Source organism: Patella vulgata, chromosome 2 (assembly GCF_932274485.2).
Source record: "Patella vulgata chromosome 2, xgPatVulg1.2, whole genome shotgun sequence".
Taxonomy (NCBI): domain Eukaryota; kingdom Metazoa; phylum Mollusca; class Gastropoda; family Patellidae; genus Patella; species Patella vulgata.
The window spans coordinates 68,002,448-68,022,352 of record NC_065880.2 but is presented as its reverse complement, the minus strand read 5'-3'; the positions used below and the strand labels follow the sequence as shown (position 1 = coordinate 68,022,352).

The 19,905-nt window shown below is 34.1% G+C and overlaps 1 protein-coding gene across 1 annotated transcript; it reads left to right on the top strand.

The window, feature by feature from the left end:
• The first annotated feature begins 2,104 nt into the window (after nt 1–2,104).
• Nucleotides 2,105–19,596, top strand: LOC126811485 (periodic tryptophan protein 1 homolog). Its single transcript, XM_050537143.2, has 15 exons — nt 2,105–2,238; nt 6,349–6,398; nt 8,076–8,269; nt 8,680–8,762; nt 9,117–9,213; nt 10,569–10,679; nt 11,167–11,285; nt 12,188–12,249; nt 12,483–12,579; nt 13,862–13,923; nt 14,907–15,018; nt 17,019–17,109; nt 17,390–17,511; nt 17,885–17,987; nt 19,320–19,596. The coding sequence occupies exons 1-15, from the start codon at nt 2,176–2,178 to the stop codon at nt 19,574–19,576; spliced, it is 1,623 nt and encodes a 540-aa protein (XP_050393100.2). The 5' UTR covers nt 2,105–2,175; the 3' UTR covers nt 19,577–19,596.
• The last annotated feature ends 309 nt before the right edge of the window (nt 19,597–19,905 follow it).

The following is a 19,905-nucleotide window of genomic DNA, read 5'->3' as shown; positions in this document are numbered from 1 at the left end:
TAATTGCCACTTCTAGTAGTGTAACATCTTAAACATGCATTATGCAAGAGCAAAATCTGCTTATTACAAGTCTTTCTTTAGGCCTGAAATGTTATCTAAATTATCACTTAGACATTAATTAACTTATCCAGACCATAATAAACTCTCGATGTCAAGGCTAGCCTTCGATGTTGGCTGGATTAGATTCCTATATGCCGCTAACGGCTATTGATAATTAAATCAATAAAAGTGGATAATCGAGACTATGCTGTTTATATTAATGATTTTAGTAATGATGACCGAGACTATGCAAAAATTTCACCCGCTTCTTTCTTGGCTCAGTGGATCAATTTGACTGAAATTTTCAGCAAATTAACTTTACACTATCTAGGTTTTAACTATTATAGCGAGAACTGATATCTCTTTATCTTATCTCCCATAATGTATCTTTAAATTTAGTGGTGTAGACTAATACTGAGTGTTACACTCAAACAGTGTAATGTTACACTTAAATAGTTTACACCTCAATATGGAATGTATACAATGTATACAATATAATATCTTTTTTTTTTTAATATTCACCCACGTCCATTTTAATATAATTTGTTTTGGTTTTTTTTAATATTCACCCAAGTCAATTTTAATATAATTTGGTTTTTATAATTTTCACCCAAGTCAATTTTAATTTCCATCCAAGTCATTTGTAATATAATTTGTTGTTTTTTTTATATAATTTTCACCCAAGTCATTTGTAAAATAATTTGTCTTTTTATAATTTTCACCTAAGTCATTTGTAATATATTTTTTCTTTTTTTAATTTTCACCCAAGTCAATTTTAATATAATTTTTTTCTATAATTTTCACCCAAGTCAATTTTAATTTCCACCCATGTCATTTGTAATATAATTTGTTTTTTATAGTTTCCACCCAAGTCAATTTTAATATAATTTGTTTTTGATAGTTTTCTCCAAAGTCAATTTTAATTTTTACCCGAGTCATTTGTAATATAATTTGTTTTGTTTAATTTTCACCAAAGTCATTTGTAATAATAATAATTGGCCATTTTGCCTGGACAGCGGCGGTCCCGCCTATTCTTGTGGGAAAATAAACGTGCAGTGGTCGACAGAATCTTCTTAAGTCGGGATCTGACAGTGAAACGCATTGAAATGAAATGAATTGGGGGTTTAACGGTCTACTGTTCTGCTCCGACTGGGCGAATGAATGTAGTATGCCAGAAGTGAAATTTTGCTCTGACAGCGGCACTACTAAATTTCTTATATAAAATTTCAACTGTCAAGAGTTATTTTACATGCACGCCAATGTATACTAGGGACCTGGGTATTGATCATGCACCCATCATTGCCATCGCTAACGTATATCCAGACATCGAATTCAACGCACAGTGTGTTGAAAAGAGAATTCAAGTGGCGTTTGTGACATTATTTCCGTTCATATGTTCGCGCAATATTTCCGACAAAGAATTGTAACAAAAGGAAATACAGTCAAACTTGATAAATACATATGTGCATTTCATAATTGTCACTCGGTTCAACAAAAATTGCATATTCTTGTGTCTCAGCAGGTCGAGCAAATTATGTTTCCTTGGATCATGATATGGATACATTTATATTTGTAAATGACCAGTCGAACGGTGGGAGTCGAAAAATGTCTTAAAAACAATAATTGCAAATGATCGGCCCAGGCCCCGGTTATTGTTTAATATCGCCCAATTCCTATAGTAAGAACATTAAAAGATACTGTAAAATAAATTATTAAGAATTGACATATAATGATGTTTGTACCGATAAAGGTCCCTGCTGTGACCCCCCCCCCCCCGCCCCTTCCGTTAAAAAAAGAAAAGAAATTTCCAATAGGGAAGGGCTGGCACAAACCCTCTGTATGCGCAGCTGATGTGAAATTAATCTGTTTCTGCGCTTCTATTCCATTTGAAGAACGGACACAGGCTATCTTTTTTATCACACGTCCTCGTTTTTCATTCGCGGACCACAAAGTATATTCACGGACTCTCGATCCGGTTGTGGGAAACACTACTTTTTAACCGACCCAGATGCAAGGGAAGGTGGTCTGCTTCCTCTTAATTGTGTGCTTAAAGGGAGATAATTACCGAAATTCCTGTTCCGGTTTTATTAGCACATGGAAGAGAAAATAAACATAAACAACACATAAAACATCAGAATGAACATTGTGCCATGTTTAACGTGGGTTAAACAAGGATCAGTCAACAAGTCACCACAAAGGGTATGAATACGTATTGATAAATAATAGTATAGTAATATTATATAAATATAATTTTATAAAATTGGCTATACTTTTCTGGGAATGAGAAACTAGATTAAAAATGTCGAATAGGAGATAAAACGTCACTGTCTGTTCCAGGACTAGGAGATACTCCTACTCTAAATTCTAAAATTCCTCACCATGTCACCATATCTTCAGTTTTTAATTTAAACTACCAAAAGTTGATGACATACCTGAAATTGTCGTCCCGTTGCTTTCTTCATTGAGCCTCAACGCCTAGAGGTTTGATAATATCCACTGTACTGTTCTCTTTCTTGTTAATTTCACCATGGACCTTATAATACATATTATAAGAGAGAGAGAGAGAGAGAGAAATGGGGTTTAACATCCACTGGACACAAACTAGGTCATTTCGGGACTAACATGGTTTAATTGTATTTCAATAATTCGCTTGCGCGTAGGGGTCTTTAGCAGTGGGAGGAAACCGGAGGACCCAGAGAAAACCCACGAGGTTGGACAGGCGACCCTACTCCTTGTCACGTAGGACCAGGGATTCGAAACCACGCCAGTTGACTCAATGACAGGCCTTATGATACAGCACGCACATGCTAACCATTCGAATATCCAACCCCCAACATATTATAATAAATAAGGTCCATGATTTTACATATTTCAACATTGTTTCATTCTCAGAAAATAAACATTACGAGTGTGTCTGCGTAAAATGCGAGACTTGCATGTCGCTTAAAGGGTAGACAGGGATCTCCAAATCGGGTACATTCGGTATTAAATATTTAGTGAAGGAAAATTTGCCGGTTTGTTTTGTGGCAGTAATACTTATTAGGGTTTCACACTGAGAAGCTTGTGTTAAATACCGGTACTACTGTTTTTTGGTTGGATTAATATTATGTTCTGTTTCCACTTGCTTATTTCGCAGAAGCTTCTCATTAAGCCTGTCAGGTTTTGAGAGCAAGGTCTGGAAATGTGACATTTTTTATAAACACTTTATATTAGTTTTACGAAGTAGGCCTACATAGGTTCTGATCATCTGTAAATATGTTTATCTAAATTTTCTCCATTTGGCGATACAGTTTGTAGTGTATAAACTAAATAATAATTATCCGACACGTACAGCATCAACAGCATAATATACATACACAATGGCACTAGCTATAATAATTATTGATACAAAATATTATTTTATCTCAATTTTAGCTGATATATCTGGATAGCCCTCATAAATAAGCAGAGCAAGGTCCGCAAATTTTATTTAACTTTTCCAGGTTAAGGCACTAAAAACAACACCAGTTATACACCACTAGGACACAACCTTAACACAAGCGTAACCAGGAACTTGAATTGACCCAATGTCTAGCAGATATGGTGATTTCAATGATAACTTCATTACAGTGATTTTCTAAGAATCGATCACACAAACAGTCATGAAAATAGATTCATTTCTATTCACATTTAATGGTCCTGCATGCACAGTAGGGTGTTTCATATTTGAACTTTTTTTCGCGATTGAACTCTACCATGTGCCATGCGTTTCCAATTGGGCCCAAACTCATCACCAGCGAATATTATAATTTTCCTACCAAAAATGGCGGGCCGCCACCATTTTGAATTTTTCACCAAAAATGACTCAATGTGAAATTTTTGAAATAGTCGGAAAAAATACTTCCCGTTACAGTAGAAAGATAAAACGTGGCACAATGCATCGAAAAGGCACAGAGATGTTCTGCGATTTATTTCAGAATTTTAGCATCAAAATTCAGGAGGTTTGCAATTTGGCATTTTTTAGAAAAAAGTCTTTTTCTGTAGAATTTGTTAAGACCACTATGATTAAAGATGGGTTCCCGCGTACAAACTGGGTGATTTAATGGTATATATGGGCCAAAAACATATTCAAACTAATTAATTTGTCATAATTATGCTTCAAATCCTTCTCAAACATTGTAATTGCGAAGGAATGCCCTACTATTAAAATTCGATCAAACCAGGTCATGTTTACGTCTCGTCTTGGGAGTCAGAGGAGAATTCATTGCATACATAAGACGAATTGTTGTCTTTAATCGCTTACTATTTATTACAAATGTCGAATCCTAATTAAATTCTCGGATTATCCACTACCCGCGTCTTTTTCCATCATTTTTATCTCAGAAAGTATTGTACGTCTAACTCTTCATAAAGTTGATCAACTTGTACATCAAGCGCTCAGTGTTCGCTCGTGACCTTTGACATCACGTGTGCAGAAGTTCCTAATCGTCGGGCTGTTGATTAGGGAAACCCTTACATTTTTGTCCTGTATACGCTCCATGAGTGTTTTTCGGGGAATCCAGTATTTTTCTAGTAAGATTGGATATCTCTACTATCCATATATACCAAAATTGCCATACTTTTATTGGAAATAACCACCCGATAAATACGTTTCTGGGAACCCATCTTTAAACTCCACCAAAATGTCATAAACAAACCTATCTACACAAATGGAGATTAATAAAGAACTAAATTAGTTATGCGGGTTGTCCTCGATGAATATTTGATCATACAAGAGAGACAGAAACCATTCAAATAATCACAAAAGTCATTTAATAATCCAGACGAGCCAAATTATGTTTCATATAGTCAGGAAATTTGGTGTGATGCATTTCGACTGACTGTAGCAAGGCCTGTAACTGTTCTTCATCGCCAGTCTTGTCAATGAAGTCTTGAATTGTCTTGATTCTCCGTTCTGCAAGATCATTTGTCACAGGAGTGTTTTCCACAAAGCTTAGAAATTTTCTAAATTTAAAAAAAAATCCTATTCGCTACATGGTACCTGTGATTCGGTGAGGCCAAGAGGATTAAAGACAAGCCATGAGTCGTTAGATATAAGCTCAGAACAATCTGTTTATTGAATTTTAGATCTTCCTGGTTTGAGTTGAGGTCTAGGTGTTGAAAACAGTTTTATAGCCATAGGTTCAGAGACTTTACCAGACAAATAAGCAAAAAACTACCAGTTTTCAACACCTAGGCCTCAGCTCAATCCAGGATAACCCAAAATTCAAGAAATAGACAATGAAACAGATTATTCTGTGCTTATATTTAACGTCTCATGACTTGTTCTAATCCTCTTGGCCTCACCAAACCACAGGAATGGATGCAGGGAGAACTTTCCAGAAAAACACAATGACACAGATTATACAGAGCTTATATCTAACGACTCATGGTTTGTCTTTAATCCTCTTGGCCTCACCGAATCACAGGAATAGATGCAGGTACCATGTAGCGAATAGGATTTTTTTTTAAATTTAGAAAATTTCTAAGCTTTGTGGAAAACACTCCTGTGCAGAACGGGGAATCAAGACGATTCAAGACTGGCAATGAAGAACAGTTACAGGCCTTGCTACAGTCAGTCGAAATACATCACACCAAATTTTCTGACTATATGAAACAAACTTTGGTTCGTTTGGATTATTAAATAACTTTTGTGATTATTTGAATGCGCTCTGTCTCTCATGAATGATCAAGTATTCATCGAGGACAACCCGTATAACTAATTTAGTTCTTTATTAATCTCAATTTGTGTAGATAAATTAGTTTATGACGTTTTGGTGGAGTTTAATCACCTTGGTCTTAACAAATTCTACAGAAAAAGACTTTTTTCTAAAAAAATGCCAAATGGCAACCATCCTAAATTTTTATGCTAAAATTCTGAAATATATTGCAGATCATCTTTGTGCCTTTTTGATGCATTGTGCCAAGTTTTATCTTTCTACCGTAACGGGAAGTATTTTTCCGACTTTTTCAAAAATTTCACACTTGGCGAAAAATTCAAAATGGCGGCGACTTGGTGGGAAAATTATAATATTCGCTGGTGATGAGTTTGGACCCAATTGGAAACGCATGGCACATGGTAGAGTTCAATCGCGAAAAAAAGTTCAAATATGAAACACCCTAATGCACAGATGGTGCTAGTGCTTTTCAAAATAAATCTTATTTTTACTGGTGCTGTTGTGTCTGAATAGACAGTATGTTCAACATACATGTTAACAACTGAGTTATTAAGAATCGTAATACAAATTTTTTTTTGTCATTGAAAAATGGCATGATTAATTTATATTGTAGGTATTAATTGACAGAGAAGATTTAAGAAGAGTTATAGAAGAAACCAAAGAGTGAGTTGTATCTAGTTTCATGTTAGATATCAATCAGTATCATAGATAAGTACAAAGCCTTGGGCTTGTAAGGTATAGTATTAAGGAAAAGAAGTCAACAATATTTTTCAATAGGTTGTACACAGCGTGTATTTCCTTCTACGATTGTTTGAAATTATTTTCATGGGCTTAGACATCAAACGCCAGTTGCTTATACTAATCTTTCACTTATACTGTCTGTCTGTCTGTCTGTCTGTCTGTCTGTCCGTCCGTCATGCTTTGGGACATTATAACTTTAGTTCTGATTAAGTGAGAGTGATGAAGTTTGGTGTATAGTTTAATTACATCAATACCTTGACTAAGTTCGATAATGAGCATTTTCTGCTCAGGGTAAACAGAGCGATAAGCAATTTGATTGGTTGTAACTTTGGAACACAACAACTCTCTTTCTAATTGAGGTAGAATGTTCAAATTTGGGGTAGGCATTCATTAGGTCAACACCTTGATGGAATTTGATGATAAACATTGTCTGCTTACTGTAAGCAGAGCTAAGCAGTCTGATTGGTTGATGCTTTGGGGCTCTATAACATTGGTTATAATTAAGTGATAGTGATGAAACTCTGAGTATAGATTCATTATATCATTACCTTGACTAAGTTCGATGATGAGAATTTTTTGCTTAGGCTAAAGAACGATAAGCAATTTGATGGATGAAGACTTTGGAACGTAGCAACCTGCTTTTAATTGAGGTAGAATGTTTAAACTTGATGTAGATGTTCATTAGGCGAATGTCTTGACTGACTTCAGTGATTAACTTTGTGAGCTAAAGCTAAGCTGAGCGAAGCAATTTCATTGGTCGATGCTTTGGGACAAGATAACTTTGATTTTATCTGATCAAGAGTGATGAAACTTAGTTTATAGTTGATAATCAGTTTGATTGCTTAATACTTTTGAAAAAAATAAATGTGCGATTAATTAATATGTGTCATTTATTTATTTTGGGATTTCAGCGGGAGACATCAGCCTCACTGTTGGCTTGTTTAAATTGTCTTTGAATATGCTGGAATTGTTTTACTCATGTCATTAATAAGTAGTACAAAACTGACTGAGTTAGTGGCACAAAAATATTGTGTGTTTTTATTGTTGTCCTCCACCTTGGTTCGTCTATTGGTTTGTCATCCACTTGTGGATATCATGAATGCTATAGAAGTCAAGGTTACCATCTGATACACAGTATTTAAGTTCATGCAACGAAGAAGAAGTCTGCTAAATTTAGTATCTGATTATCCGTATATGTTTAGTTTAATAATTAAGTGTTAGCACAAGGAAGAAATAAAACCAATCAAATGTTAATTATTTCTATGGTTATCTATCTTTTCGCAGTTTGGACAACTAAAGCCTAGCTTAAAACCTGTTGTACGTGCTACAGGAATTTTTTTCGTAAATCTAAGCTTGGTACTGACATGTTTTCGGCACCATAGAAGATCGCAGACTGGCCATAGAGACTTTTGATCCTGCACCTACAAAATTTTTACCCCGTTTTTTTCGGCTGGTCTGGTAGCTACCAAACCCTATGACCTGTGCGTGTCAAAACATGTATCGCAGGTTGTGAGCTAGTTTCTCTTGCCTGTAGGCTTTTAGCTTGGCATCCTATCTTGTGTGAAATAATTTTCAAACTCTTTGTTTGATCTATTAAAGTGAAATTGAAGAAGCAGAAGAAGAAGAAGAAGAAGAAGAAGCAGAGGAAGGGGCTAGTTCATCACAAATGGATGATAAAAAAAAAATTAAAGATACAAAAAATAAAAGAAAGATAACAGACATGGATGATGATGATGATGATTATATCACTTCAAAGTATGGTTTAGATGATTATGACGATGATGATGAACAAGGTTAGTTTTAAAGATCATATTTAGCCTCCCCCATCTTAAAGCCAAAGGGTTAATAAAGACACATAGTTAATAAAATAAATGCCTCTGATTCAGAATGACTGTATTTATGTACTGTTTCCAGTAGGACGCTAAACCTGATTTCATTTCATATATTGTAATTGATCTATTCAACAGCTGTTGTCATGAGTATAACTATAACTGGCCTGGGACCTTTTACTAAGAAAGGGATGTGGGATAGGGACTTTTCATAACCTAATAATTCATTACATACAATCTTGTTAAACCACACCAAGTAAACAAAAATATTCACGTTTATTCGTTTATTTTATAATCTTAATTGACTCAAAATAAGTCTAGAATAACCTATGATGAATTTCTGCAAGAGATTTTAACTGGTGCATTTTTTGTAGATTTTGATCCTGTTGGTGGATTTGATAAAGTTGCTCTATTTGCCAGTAATGATGATGATCCTTATATTACAGATAAAAGAGAAGTAATCAATTTTATCTCATTAATTAACATTGAAAATCTGTAAATGGCAGGTAGACGTTCCAGATTTCTCTCATGAAACTACTTGTTTTGTTCTTATGTGAACTCATCAGGCTGAAGTGTGAATGTGTGGCGGTTCCATGTCTAAAACTTACAGTTGTCAAAATATGAGGAGTGTGGTCTCTTATCAAAAAAATAATGTCAGATACCCATATTTTATATGTACAGTGTAAAAGAAAATTAGATTTACTGAGTGGAAATTGAATCTGTTATGTAAAGATTGAGAAATATGATTGATACTTAATGCTCACAAGATAATGATGTTTGTTGCTTATATTAAAGCCTTTGTATTAATTAGGATCAGAGTGATGATGAAGATTTTGAAATACAACCTACAGATAATTTAATTGTAACTGGTAGAGCACATGAAGATGCTAGTCACTTAGAAGTTTTAGGTAAGTGAAACATATATAACTGCCTTTATGAATTATTAGTAAAGAAGAGATTAGACAGCCTTTTCATATATTCCTGAAGCTATGCTAATGAGCTGGCCAGTTGGGTGAGTGTTTTCAGCGATCTACTAAGTTTGCCTTCTGGCTAATCCTTCAGTGTTTTGACTTCACTTCTATTCAATCAACATCTGATATAAATTACTTACAAATGGACATCAATTAAGTTGTTTTGAAATGAATTGTTCATGTCAGTCCAAGCTGCAGTATCAAACAAATTGCGACGTCGCGACGTGACTTGCATATTACTTCGAAACAGCACAAATATTGGATATAACACCAAAGACATTGCTTTACCGTAGTTGATCTGCTGGTAATATAGATAACAAACCTTATCTCTCCACCCTCTGTGTTTCGAGATAAGAAATGGTGCTATTACCTTCAACGTAGCACATGCGGGAGCGATTCGCACCCGGCATTTGTAAACAAAATTGACAATATTTTTAATCAAAACAACGATTGATTATTGTTATTTATAATATTTCTGTCACACCCAACTACAGTTAAGCATATAATCATACCTGAAACGGGTACAGATCCCCTCTTTTTAAATCAAAGCGACAGTAGATTGCTTTTTCTGACATTTTAAATTTACGTCTGTTACACATAAAGGCGGGGCCTCGTGTGCAATAGCCAATCAAAATACTAATCTGATCAGAGTTGCGCAGTAGTAATACGCCGTAATTATGAACGTCCAAATCAATTTTGATAAAAACAATGCTTGATTTACTTTATTGTCGATATTTGCTGATAAATGAATGTTGTTTCAGTAGATTGGACTGCGTATGTGTAATAAGTACTAATAGTATAAAATTAACTTATTTTTAAGATGGTACATGCATTAATAAAGAAATTGAGTTTGCCACTTGGAACTAAAGGCATCCAATCGTAGCTAAAACAAGCACATCAGTATATCTCAGTGTTTTTAGTTACGTTCTCGTAGCTACTGGTAATGAAGCTTCAGGAATAATAATTGATAATTATATTTTATGGCACTTACAACAAAATGCTGACATTCAGCTAGAATAGCTGTTCTGAGGCATGGTTTATAAAGTATAATATATTAAAACACAAGTTTATATATAACACAGAAATGTAACACAAATTAAAAAAAAAACATGTTAGTTAAAAGCCAATATAAACAAATGAGGTTTTTCTTAAAAGAATTATAATTATCAGCATATTGAGAATATTTTGGTAAATGGGTGGAACCAAACCAAGAGATTATTTAGTTGTTAGGCATAATATTTGTGTTTATTTGTAAATATAAATTGTTGATGGTATTTTGTATTTATTTACAGTTTATAATGAAGTTGAGCAATATTTATATTTACATCATGATTACTTGTTACCTGCATTTCCATTGACTGTTGAAACTATTAATTATGATGTTGGTGATACAGGTGACTCGGGTAAGTATGCTATAAACATGAGAAGAAACCATAAAGATGCAAATAACAAAAAGGGGGGGGGGGGGAATGCATCGAAAAGGTTAGACAACATGACTTCTTAAAATATTGGGGACGTTAAACCCCATTTCATTTCATTTCATTTAAAATATTGGCTACTAGCTTAGTTTCCTGAAGGTAATGGCTCATTCAAGAAAAGTGGGGCACATTCTAGAATGTATCTCCTCATAACTTCCGTAATAACACAATAAGCACTATTGAATTCCTTGTAAAATAAACTACCGGTAGTTATTATGAATAGAGAACAAACCCACAAACAAAGAAAACAAATTTTTTCTTTCATGTATATATAGATGATTAGGCCTACATGTACAACATTGACGACACACGTCACTTATACAATAAAGTATGTAAATTACAATAATTGTGGTGAAATTTATAGCAATAGATTTGAGGGTGTCCCGATATATACAGTTTGTTATGTTTATAGGATGTTATGCTGCTATAGGAACCATGAAGCCAACTATTGAGGTATGGGATTTAAATATAATGGAGAGTTTAGAACCAGCATTTAAACTAAAAGGTGCATCAAAGAAAAAAAAGAAAAAGGTAGATATAGAATACTGAAAATCACAAAATAGATAGAATTATATAAATAAACATACTTTTTTCTGGGTTCATTACTCCCCAGGATAACTGAATGAGTGGGCAATCTCAAAAATTTATACTGTTTCATTATAGCTGCAAATAAAGTTTAGAATTCCATACTAACCATGCCTTATAAAGTTTAGAATTCCCACCTAATTTTTTACGATATTTTATAAAGAGTTGAATTCTTACTTAACCATGCATTATAAAGATTAAATAAAATTCCCAACAATTCTTACCCAAGTAACAATGTTGATTCTTCAAACAATCTAGGCCTACTTTCAATTTGTTGTGAATCGAACTGAGCAGCCTTGTGGTGTAGGCAGTAAGATTTTTTGGTATTGCCAAAATAGTTTAGAAAAGTATGGCGTATTCCAAAGACAACTTTCCTTTTTTCAATTTTTACAAAACATAGTTTTTCCATACTTTTGATTTGTATTTGTCAATGATTTTGGTGCCTGCCGTTTGCTGTTTTATGTATTTTAAAATGTTTTGTTTGATTAACTGTGTCCTAAAATATATTAAGATAAGATATTAAAAAGTTACAAACAAATCTGTATGAAACTAAAAGAGAATACAGAAGTTCTTATGGTTGGGCTATTTATAGGAAACATGACAGATTGCCAAATGGTGTCTGCTGTGCAGTGTTATTAATTCAAATTAACCAATGTGTATCCCGAAGAATTCAGCATCTCACGATTCATTACGCTAATCGTGATACATTGATTCAACAAAATATTGTTTTAACATTAACAAGCAAGTTATTGCACATGTTGAGATGACTTCAATGGAAATTGATGTCTTAAGCTGTTGTTGTGCCATTTTTATTACTATCAAGAATATTAAATATATTTAATTTATAGTCTGGTACAGTAGGTGGTCATAGTGATGCTGTTCTAGATTTATCATGGAATTCAGTTGTAGGGTAGGTGATAATCTTTTTTGAGATAACCATATTAAATTGCTATATTACGAAGGTAGTGGAAAGCAGTGGAATATGTAACATTTAAGATATTCGTTTCCACTGGAATGTTCGTTAGGTCATATTTGGCTGGCAACCTATGTTTTATGAGACCTTCACAGACTACCATAAAATTACACCTATGTTTTAGGTAGATTTTGTTTTATAATCTTCAAATAACATGCTTTCTATTGTAGAAATGTTTTAGCCAGTGGCTCTGCTGATTTCACAATAGCATTATGGGATCTATCAGAATTAAAGGTTGTTACATCATTAACACAACATATTGAAAAGGTAAATTTATGTCTTATTTTATTGTATAGATGTAGACTATATCTTCTGTTAGTAATAAGGAGCCACCGTTGTTCACCAAGTACCAAGTCTGATCCTGGTCTACAAATTTTCTCAGGATTTTAAGCCTGGTTTCCCCTTTTTAGCAGTGCAGGACAGATGGCCTGGTAAGGGAAAAAAAAACATCTAGTGGTTCCCATGTGACGAAAAAACTGAGGTCCTGTATATACAAGATCTCTATAAATATCTATAATTGTTCATATATATTTATATATACCAAGCCTTACTTTAGTTTCTCACATTTATCATCACTAAAAAAATGGTCATAGATTTGCTGATAGACATTTCTTGGATTTTACAGGACTATTAAAATGGGTTCGTCTGTCGGTCTGTCTGTCACACTTTTTGGGACACAAAAACTCTCTTTCTAATTGAGGTAGAATGTTTAAACTGGTGTAGGTGTTTATTAGGTCGATGCCTTGATGGAGTTCGAAGATGAGCATTTTCTGCTTTGGGTAAGCAGAGATAAGCAATTTGATTGGTGGATGCTTTGGGATACGATAACTTTAGTTCTAATTAAGTGAGAGTGATGAAACTTGGTGTATAGTCTTGACTAAGTTTGATAATGAACATTTTCTGCTGAGGATAAGCAGAGCAATAAGCAATTTGATTGGTCCAGACTTTGAAACACAATAAATCTCCTTCTAATTGAGGTGATTGTTCAAACTTGGTGTAGACGGTCATTAGGTGAATGCCCTGATGGAGTTTGATGATGAACATTGTCTGCTTACGGTAAGCAGAGATAAGCAATTTGATTGGTTGATGCTTTTGGGCACAATAACTTTGGTTATAATTAAAGATACATTATGGGAGATTAGATAAAGAGCTGGCAGTTCTCACTATATTAGTTAAAAAATAGGTAATGTAAAGGCAATTTGCTGAAAATTCCAGTTAAATTGATCCACTATGAACCGAGAATTAAGCAATTGAAATTTCGGCCTAGACTCGATCATTATTATAAAAAACCTAGTCTCAATTATCCATTTCATGATTAAATCGGGAATGAAAGTTGAGCACCAAATGGGATCATAATCCAGAAAATATCGCACGTCTATCGCTGTACCTTCCAAAACATCAAAAGGTTAAAGGATGTTGATGAGTGAGTCTTCGTGATTTTGGTATATGCAAATAGGGCAATTATTTCCTAAACTATTTCTATTTGAAAGACTATTAATGCCCCTTATCTGCTAGGCCTAAAATAATAATAGATATGACTATATTTTAGGTTCAGTGTGTAAAATGGCATCCATTAGAAGCCCAGTCTCTACTGTCAGGTTCCTTTGATCAGTAAGTACCGATTCATATATTGCCGTCGTCTCTGTGTGTCGCCTACATGCCGCAATTCTTAACTGATGGTCTTGAAACTTTACATACTTATTCCTTATACCCTAAGAATGATCCCTATTGTTTTGGGTGCATGCCCGACCCCCCAGGGGCAGAACCACGCCCATTTCTTGTATTTGTTTGTTTGTCGTCTACAGGCCGCATTTCTTAATGTATCATTTTGAAACTTTGCATACTTACTCCTTATACCTAAAGGAACATCCCTATTGTTTGTGGTGCATGCCCAACCCCCAGGGGCAGAGCCACGCCCATTTTCTTGTTGTGTGTTGCCTACCGGCCGCAATTCTTAATCGATTGTTTTGAAAACTTTTCATACTTATTCCTTATGTCCGAAGGATGATGTCCTCTGTTATAGCCTAAGGGTGGTAACTAGTGATTTTGGTGCGTGTCCCGAATCCCAGAGACAGAGCCACTCCTATTTTTTGTGTATAGCGCCCGAAGGCCACTATTCTGAATGGATTATCTTGGAACTTGGCATACTTATTCCTTATACCCCAAGGACGGCAACTACTGATTTTGGTGCATGATTACCCCCCCCCCCCCCCTCCCTCCTTGGGTGATGCCACACTCACTTTATTTTGGTGCATGCCCCTGGGGCGATATCACACCCACTTTTTTGTTAATATTTAGTCTCTAAATTTGGCAAAACGTCTAGCCTTCTTTGCCTCTTGTCATATTACGGTCATTGCAGCCATTTCATTATTCATTCACTTCATTTTAAAAAGTAGCATATCAATGAAATCAAGAATGTGGCTATATATTGCAACATTAGCGATGCTCTTGTTAACAATAAGCATCATTTGGTCTTACGTAAATTGTCAGTATTTAGATCTTAGTACAATTGTAATACCATAGATATGCCATGCATATTTAAATGTTTGTTTTTATGAACATATAAACTGACTGTTATACCATTTATTTTTTAGTACTGTTAAAGTATATGATTGCCGTAATCCTAACACTACAAATAGAACTTGGAATCTACAAGGTGAAGTGGAACGTATTGTGTGGAATCATTTCTCTCCCATGCATTTCTTTGTAAGTAGCTTGCTTAAAGAACAAATCTCAGTCAATGAAAATGTTTAATTCTAAACATGAGCAATAATCTGAGACTCAGCAAAACATTTTCACAAAAACACCATTATCCCACTGTCTGGTGAAGTTGGGGCTTCATGACTAGTTGTCTTGTTATGTCTGGACAAACCTGTCTAATACTCAAACGGTTGTGCAGTCACATCTTTCTACGTTACTCTTGTCTTTTTTTGCCATTTTCCAGTGAGTATGCATTATTTGGGAAATTCTGCTCCATAGTTCAATTTAGTTTATGTAAGTAAAGAAGATACATGCATTGAAGTAAGAATATTAGTATAAGCATTACTAGGCAACACAAATAAAATAACTTGTTTCTCGGGCACCGCCCGCACGCAAAATTGGTTGCGCGTGCAGTCTATTTATTAGTCTTGATGAAAAAAAATAAATATGTAACGCCCGCCCGCACATCGACAAGCAAGTCGTAAAAAAAATATCCCGCATGTACCTACATCCGCCATACATGTATATCTATTCAAATGTATTAAAACTGATTCAGATGAACATGCTGTCTTTTTTATCCGAACAATGGCGAAGTTTGGCAGATTTGCCTTTTTTATTGATATCGAAAGAACCTCCATTTTGTATCACGTGATATTAATTACCTCCCCTGATAAACTAGAATTTGATTCGTGTTAAAAGTCATTGGCGACAATATTTCAATCATTCGATCGTAATCGGCTCATTATTGCCGGCTTCAGTCGGTCCTTGTTTGGAAAATCCTATTGATAAAATAATGAACCGTAGAACAGGTTAATTAATTATAGCTAAGAATACGATACGATGACGATAGTCGTCATAATGCACACCTTAGAATCTGGGTCATTATTAGCACATTTACGGTAGTTTCGATAATCCGGAAAATAATAATTGGATTACCGATTTGATGGTTTTACTGACCAGTTGTTAGTTAGATTTAAATAGTCATTCAATATAAACACCGGATAGAACACCGAATATCCTGAGAAACACACCGAATATCCCAAGAAACAGTATTTCCGGCAATCTCCAATACCGATGACACGGTGTGACATGCATTGGTTGGAATTCGGTAAATAATTATAAATAAACCGGCGATACTAGATTTAGTTTTAAATACTGTTTACCATGATTATTATTTTTGATACACCTGGTGAAAGAGGCTTAGTTTTTAAAAATATTGTTGTCTTTATGGAGGGCTATTACATAGTCGTATGGAATTTTATTTTAAACCAATTTCAATTATGTGAATTAAATATGGAAAATTATTTTCCTTTCAGTCAGTGTTCAGTCTCAGTGTTTTAGTAGACTTGATTTTGGGTTTATGTTTTAAGTATGTACAATAAAGTTGAATATAACGGAAAGCAAAAACGTAAACAAGTAATGACTGTCTCATTTAAAAAAAAAAAAAAAGAAAGACCGCCCTCCCGCCCCAACAATTTTCAGCAATAGCCAAATTTTATTTTGCACCATCAATGAGTAAAAAAAAAAAAGAAACCGCCCTCCCTCCCTACAGTTTCAGCTGTCAGTTGCCCGAGAAACAAGACATTTATTTTGTGTGGCCCTAGATTAAGAGCTAGAATTATGAACTTCCAGTTCTATCAAAATACTACAAGCCCATTATAATATTCAAAGGTAGTAGATTTTCTTACATGGTTAAATGTTCATACCACAAACATGCTAAAAATCACATTTCAGCTGTATTATGTCTTTACAGCACTTCCAGTTAAATCAGTTGTGCGTTTTCATTGCGTCTCAATGTATTTGTTTTTATACACGCACTCAAAAATTGAACTCTGTTGTTATGTCGTCCTTTTTACTGGTCATTAACAATTGTTTGTTGCCTGGCTGGTGAGTACTGTAGTTTGCAGAATTCATAAAAATAGCAGGGATGTATCGTAACCTGTACTCTGTTGAATATTTGAGAATTTATTGTGGATTATATGTGTATATATTTATTGTATTTTTAGGCGTCTACTGATAATGGACAAGTATTTTATTTTGATATTAGAGAAGATAAACCAATCTATAAGTTTAAACCCCATGATAAAGCTGTTACAGGTATATTGTTTCTTCTACATATCAAATAACAACTACAACACTGACTGTTATACTATATTATACTAGTAAAAAGTACAACACCGACATACCGATATTTATATTATACCAGCACCAAGTACAGAACTGACTGTTATTAATATTATACCAGTAACAAGTACAATGGTCATTGTTTATCTATGTTAACAAGTACAAATTGGTTTCCTATAGCAACCAAACCAACTTTTATATATAGATGGTTATTTATGTATTTTGTTTAATATGATTATGTTGTATATTAAAGGTTTATGTTTAAGTAGTCAAATACCAGGTCTTTTGGTTACAACATCAGATGATAAAAAACTTAAAGTCTGGGATGTTCAAGATAACAAGCCACAACATATTATTGAAAAAAATCTAAAGATTGTAAGTTAATTTATTCTTTACAGAAAATATGATATCACTATTTTAGAATAGAGCCTTGTACATGATGTTTGAGATGGAAAATTCAATTGTAATTATATGAAATGTTCCATGCACTAATGAATATGAGTTTAAACAACAAATAAATGCTGTATTTATATCAGAAAATAATAATTGTTTTGATTTGATTTATTGTGCTAATCTGTACCTACTTGCATTTTAAAGTTTGTAAAGAAAAAGAGCTACAAACTGGACAGGAATGATAATTTTACCACTAACTTGTCATTAATTAAAGAGAAACATATAAATCAAAAACTTTCCCCAGAACACCTGATACCACTTCACTATTGTGTATTGATTATTTTGATAATTTTAGAACGAGTTACACTGTGTTGGTTGTTGTCCAGAAGCTCCATTTGTATTTGCTGCAGGGGGAGACAAAGAAGCCAAAGTTTGGGATATTCGAGAAAGTTTAAAAGGTAATTATTGCATAACATTATCAAAATAGCCATATGTTAAAATGCACACTTATCAGCAGTGAATTTTCGCTAGGCCGCTACAATCACTGATAGGGATGACCTCGATGCGACTTAATGAGTTCCAAATATTAACTTTTTTCTTCCGTCAAATTAAATTCTAAAACATTTTTATATGCCCACATTGAAATATGGTCGTATATTGTCGTCGCCCCCGTCCGTCCGTCGGTCTGGCGTCCACAATTGCTTGTGGACGCTCTAGAGGCCAAAGTTAATATCTGATTGACTTTAAATTTATACACAGTATTTAAGGTCATGAGACGAAGAAGACTATTGATTTTCAGCGATTTCCGATAATTACTGCCAGAGTTATGGCCCTTGATCACTTTGAAAAATCTTGTGGACGCTCTAAAGGCCAAAGTTAATATCCGATTGACTTTAAATTTATACACAGTGTCTAAGGTCATGAGACGAAGAATCCTATTGATTTTCAACGATTTCGGATAATTACTGCCAGAGTTATTTCCCTTGATCACTTCCAAAAATCTTGTGGACGCTCTAAAGGCCAAAGTTAATATCCGATTGACTTTAAATTTATACACAGTGTTTAAGGTCATGAGACAAAGAATCCTATTGATTTGTGAAGCTCTAAAGGCTAAAGTTATCATCCGATTGACTTCAGATTGATACACAGAGTTTAAGATCTTGAGACGAACAAGTATATTGATTTTCAATGAATTTTTATGTCTTGAACAGCTAAATCCATGATATTAAAAGTTTTGTATACAAAACGTTAGCATAGGGTAGAACTTTATAAAAACAAACAAATTCTAATGGTTTTCTGATAATTACTTCATGAGTTGTTGCTCTTAATCAGATTTTAGTGTATTATAAATGTTTCATTACCAAAAAAAGTAAAAACATGCAACAACTTTGTTGACTGCCCAGACGATTTAGCTGTTGTGGGCGTATGTTTTGTTGCCTGGCAACCTATCTTTTTCATTTATTAGAAAAATAAATAAAGACCTTTGAATTATTTGTAGGTAAAAATCATTTCCTATTTAGTGTAAATGGGTATTAAAATAAGTAAAATTCACCATTTAGCTCGGATCAGTAACGTCTTATGTAAACAATGCAGGTGCTATTGAGCCAATGATTGACGCCACATGATGTGAGGTCACATGTCGAAACAGTCATCTGTTACAGAGATATTAGAAGATCTCTGTGAAACAGATTGGTTAAAATGTTGCTTCTAAAGCTTTTAAATGAGGCCCTGCTACTTGATATGTTTTATTGTTTTGTCAGTTTATACAATTTGATATTTAATATTTACAGTAAGACAACATTTCTTTAATCGGATGCCGGTAAAACTACAAACAGAATGTGAAGGTGATGAAGCTGATATATCAGAAGATTCAGGTGATGAAGCTGTGGGTGCTATGAACACTTTAACATTACATAATGAACAAACTGTAATAACTGATAAAACCCATGCTACAGCCACAGTTAAACCCAAATCTTCAACGATCGGTAAACAAAAGAAAACTAAAAATAGAAAAAGGAGGAAAAAGTTGGATCAACTTGATTTGTGAATAAAGTTGTTTGATGATAACATATTAGTTGTACTTTAATAAAGGTATATCCTTTTTATACACCCACATTTCAATTGGGTCAAATATTGATGTTTTCCGCCATTCACATTTCTTGATAGGACATTTGAGGTTACAATACCTCATTGTTTACCTCATTGAAATGAAGAAGAATTGTTTCCGACATTTTTTTGATAATCACCTTCAGAGCTACGCCTCTTTGTTGCAAAATCATTTTTACACGCCAACATTTTCATGTGGACGTATATTGTCGTCTCCCCTGTCCATCCATCCAAAATTGTTTGTGAACACTCTACAGGTCACAATTCTTA

Coding starts and splice junctions, on each gene's coding strand:
- LOC126811485 (XM_050537143.2), top strand. CDS start 2,176: ATGAACATTGTGCCATGTTTAACGTGGGTTAAACAAGGATCAGTCAAC. Junction 8,763..9,116: donor ATATTACAGATAAAAGAGAA/GTAATCAATTTT, acceptor TGTATTAATTAG/GATCAGAGTGATGATGAAGA. Junction 15,019..17,018: donor TCTCTCCCATGCATTTCTTT/GTAAGTAGCTTG, acceptor TTGTATTTTTAG/GCGTCTACTGATAATGGACA.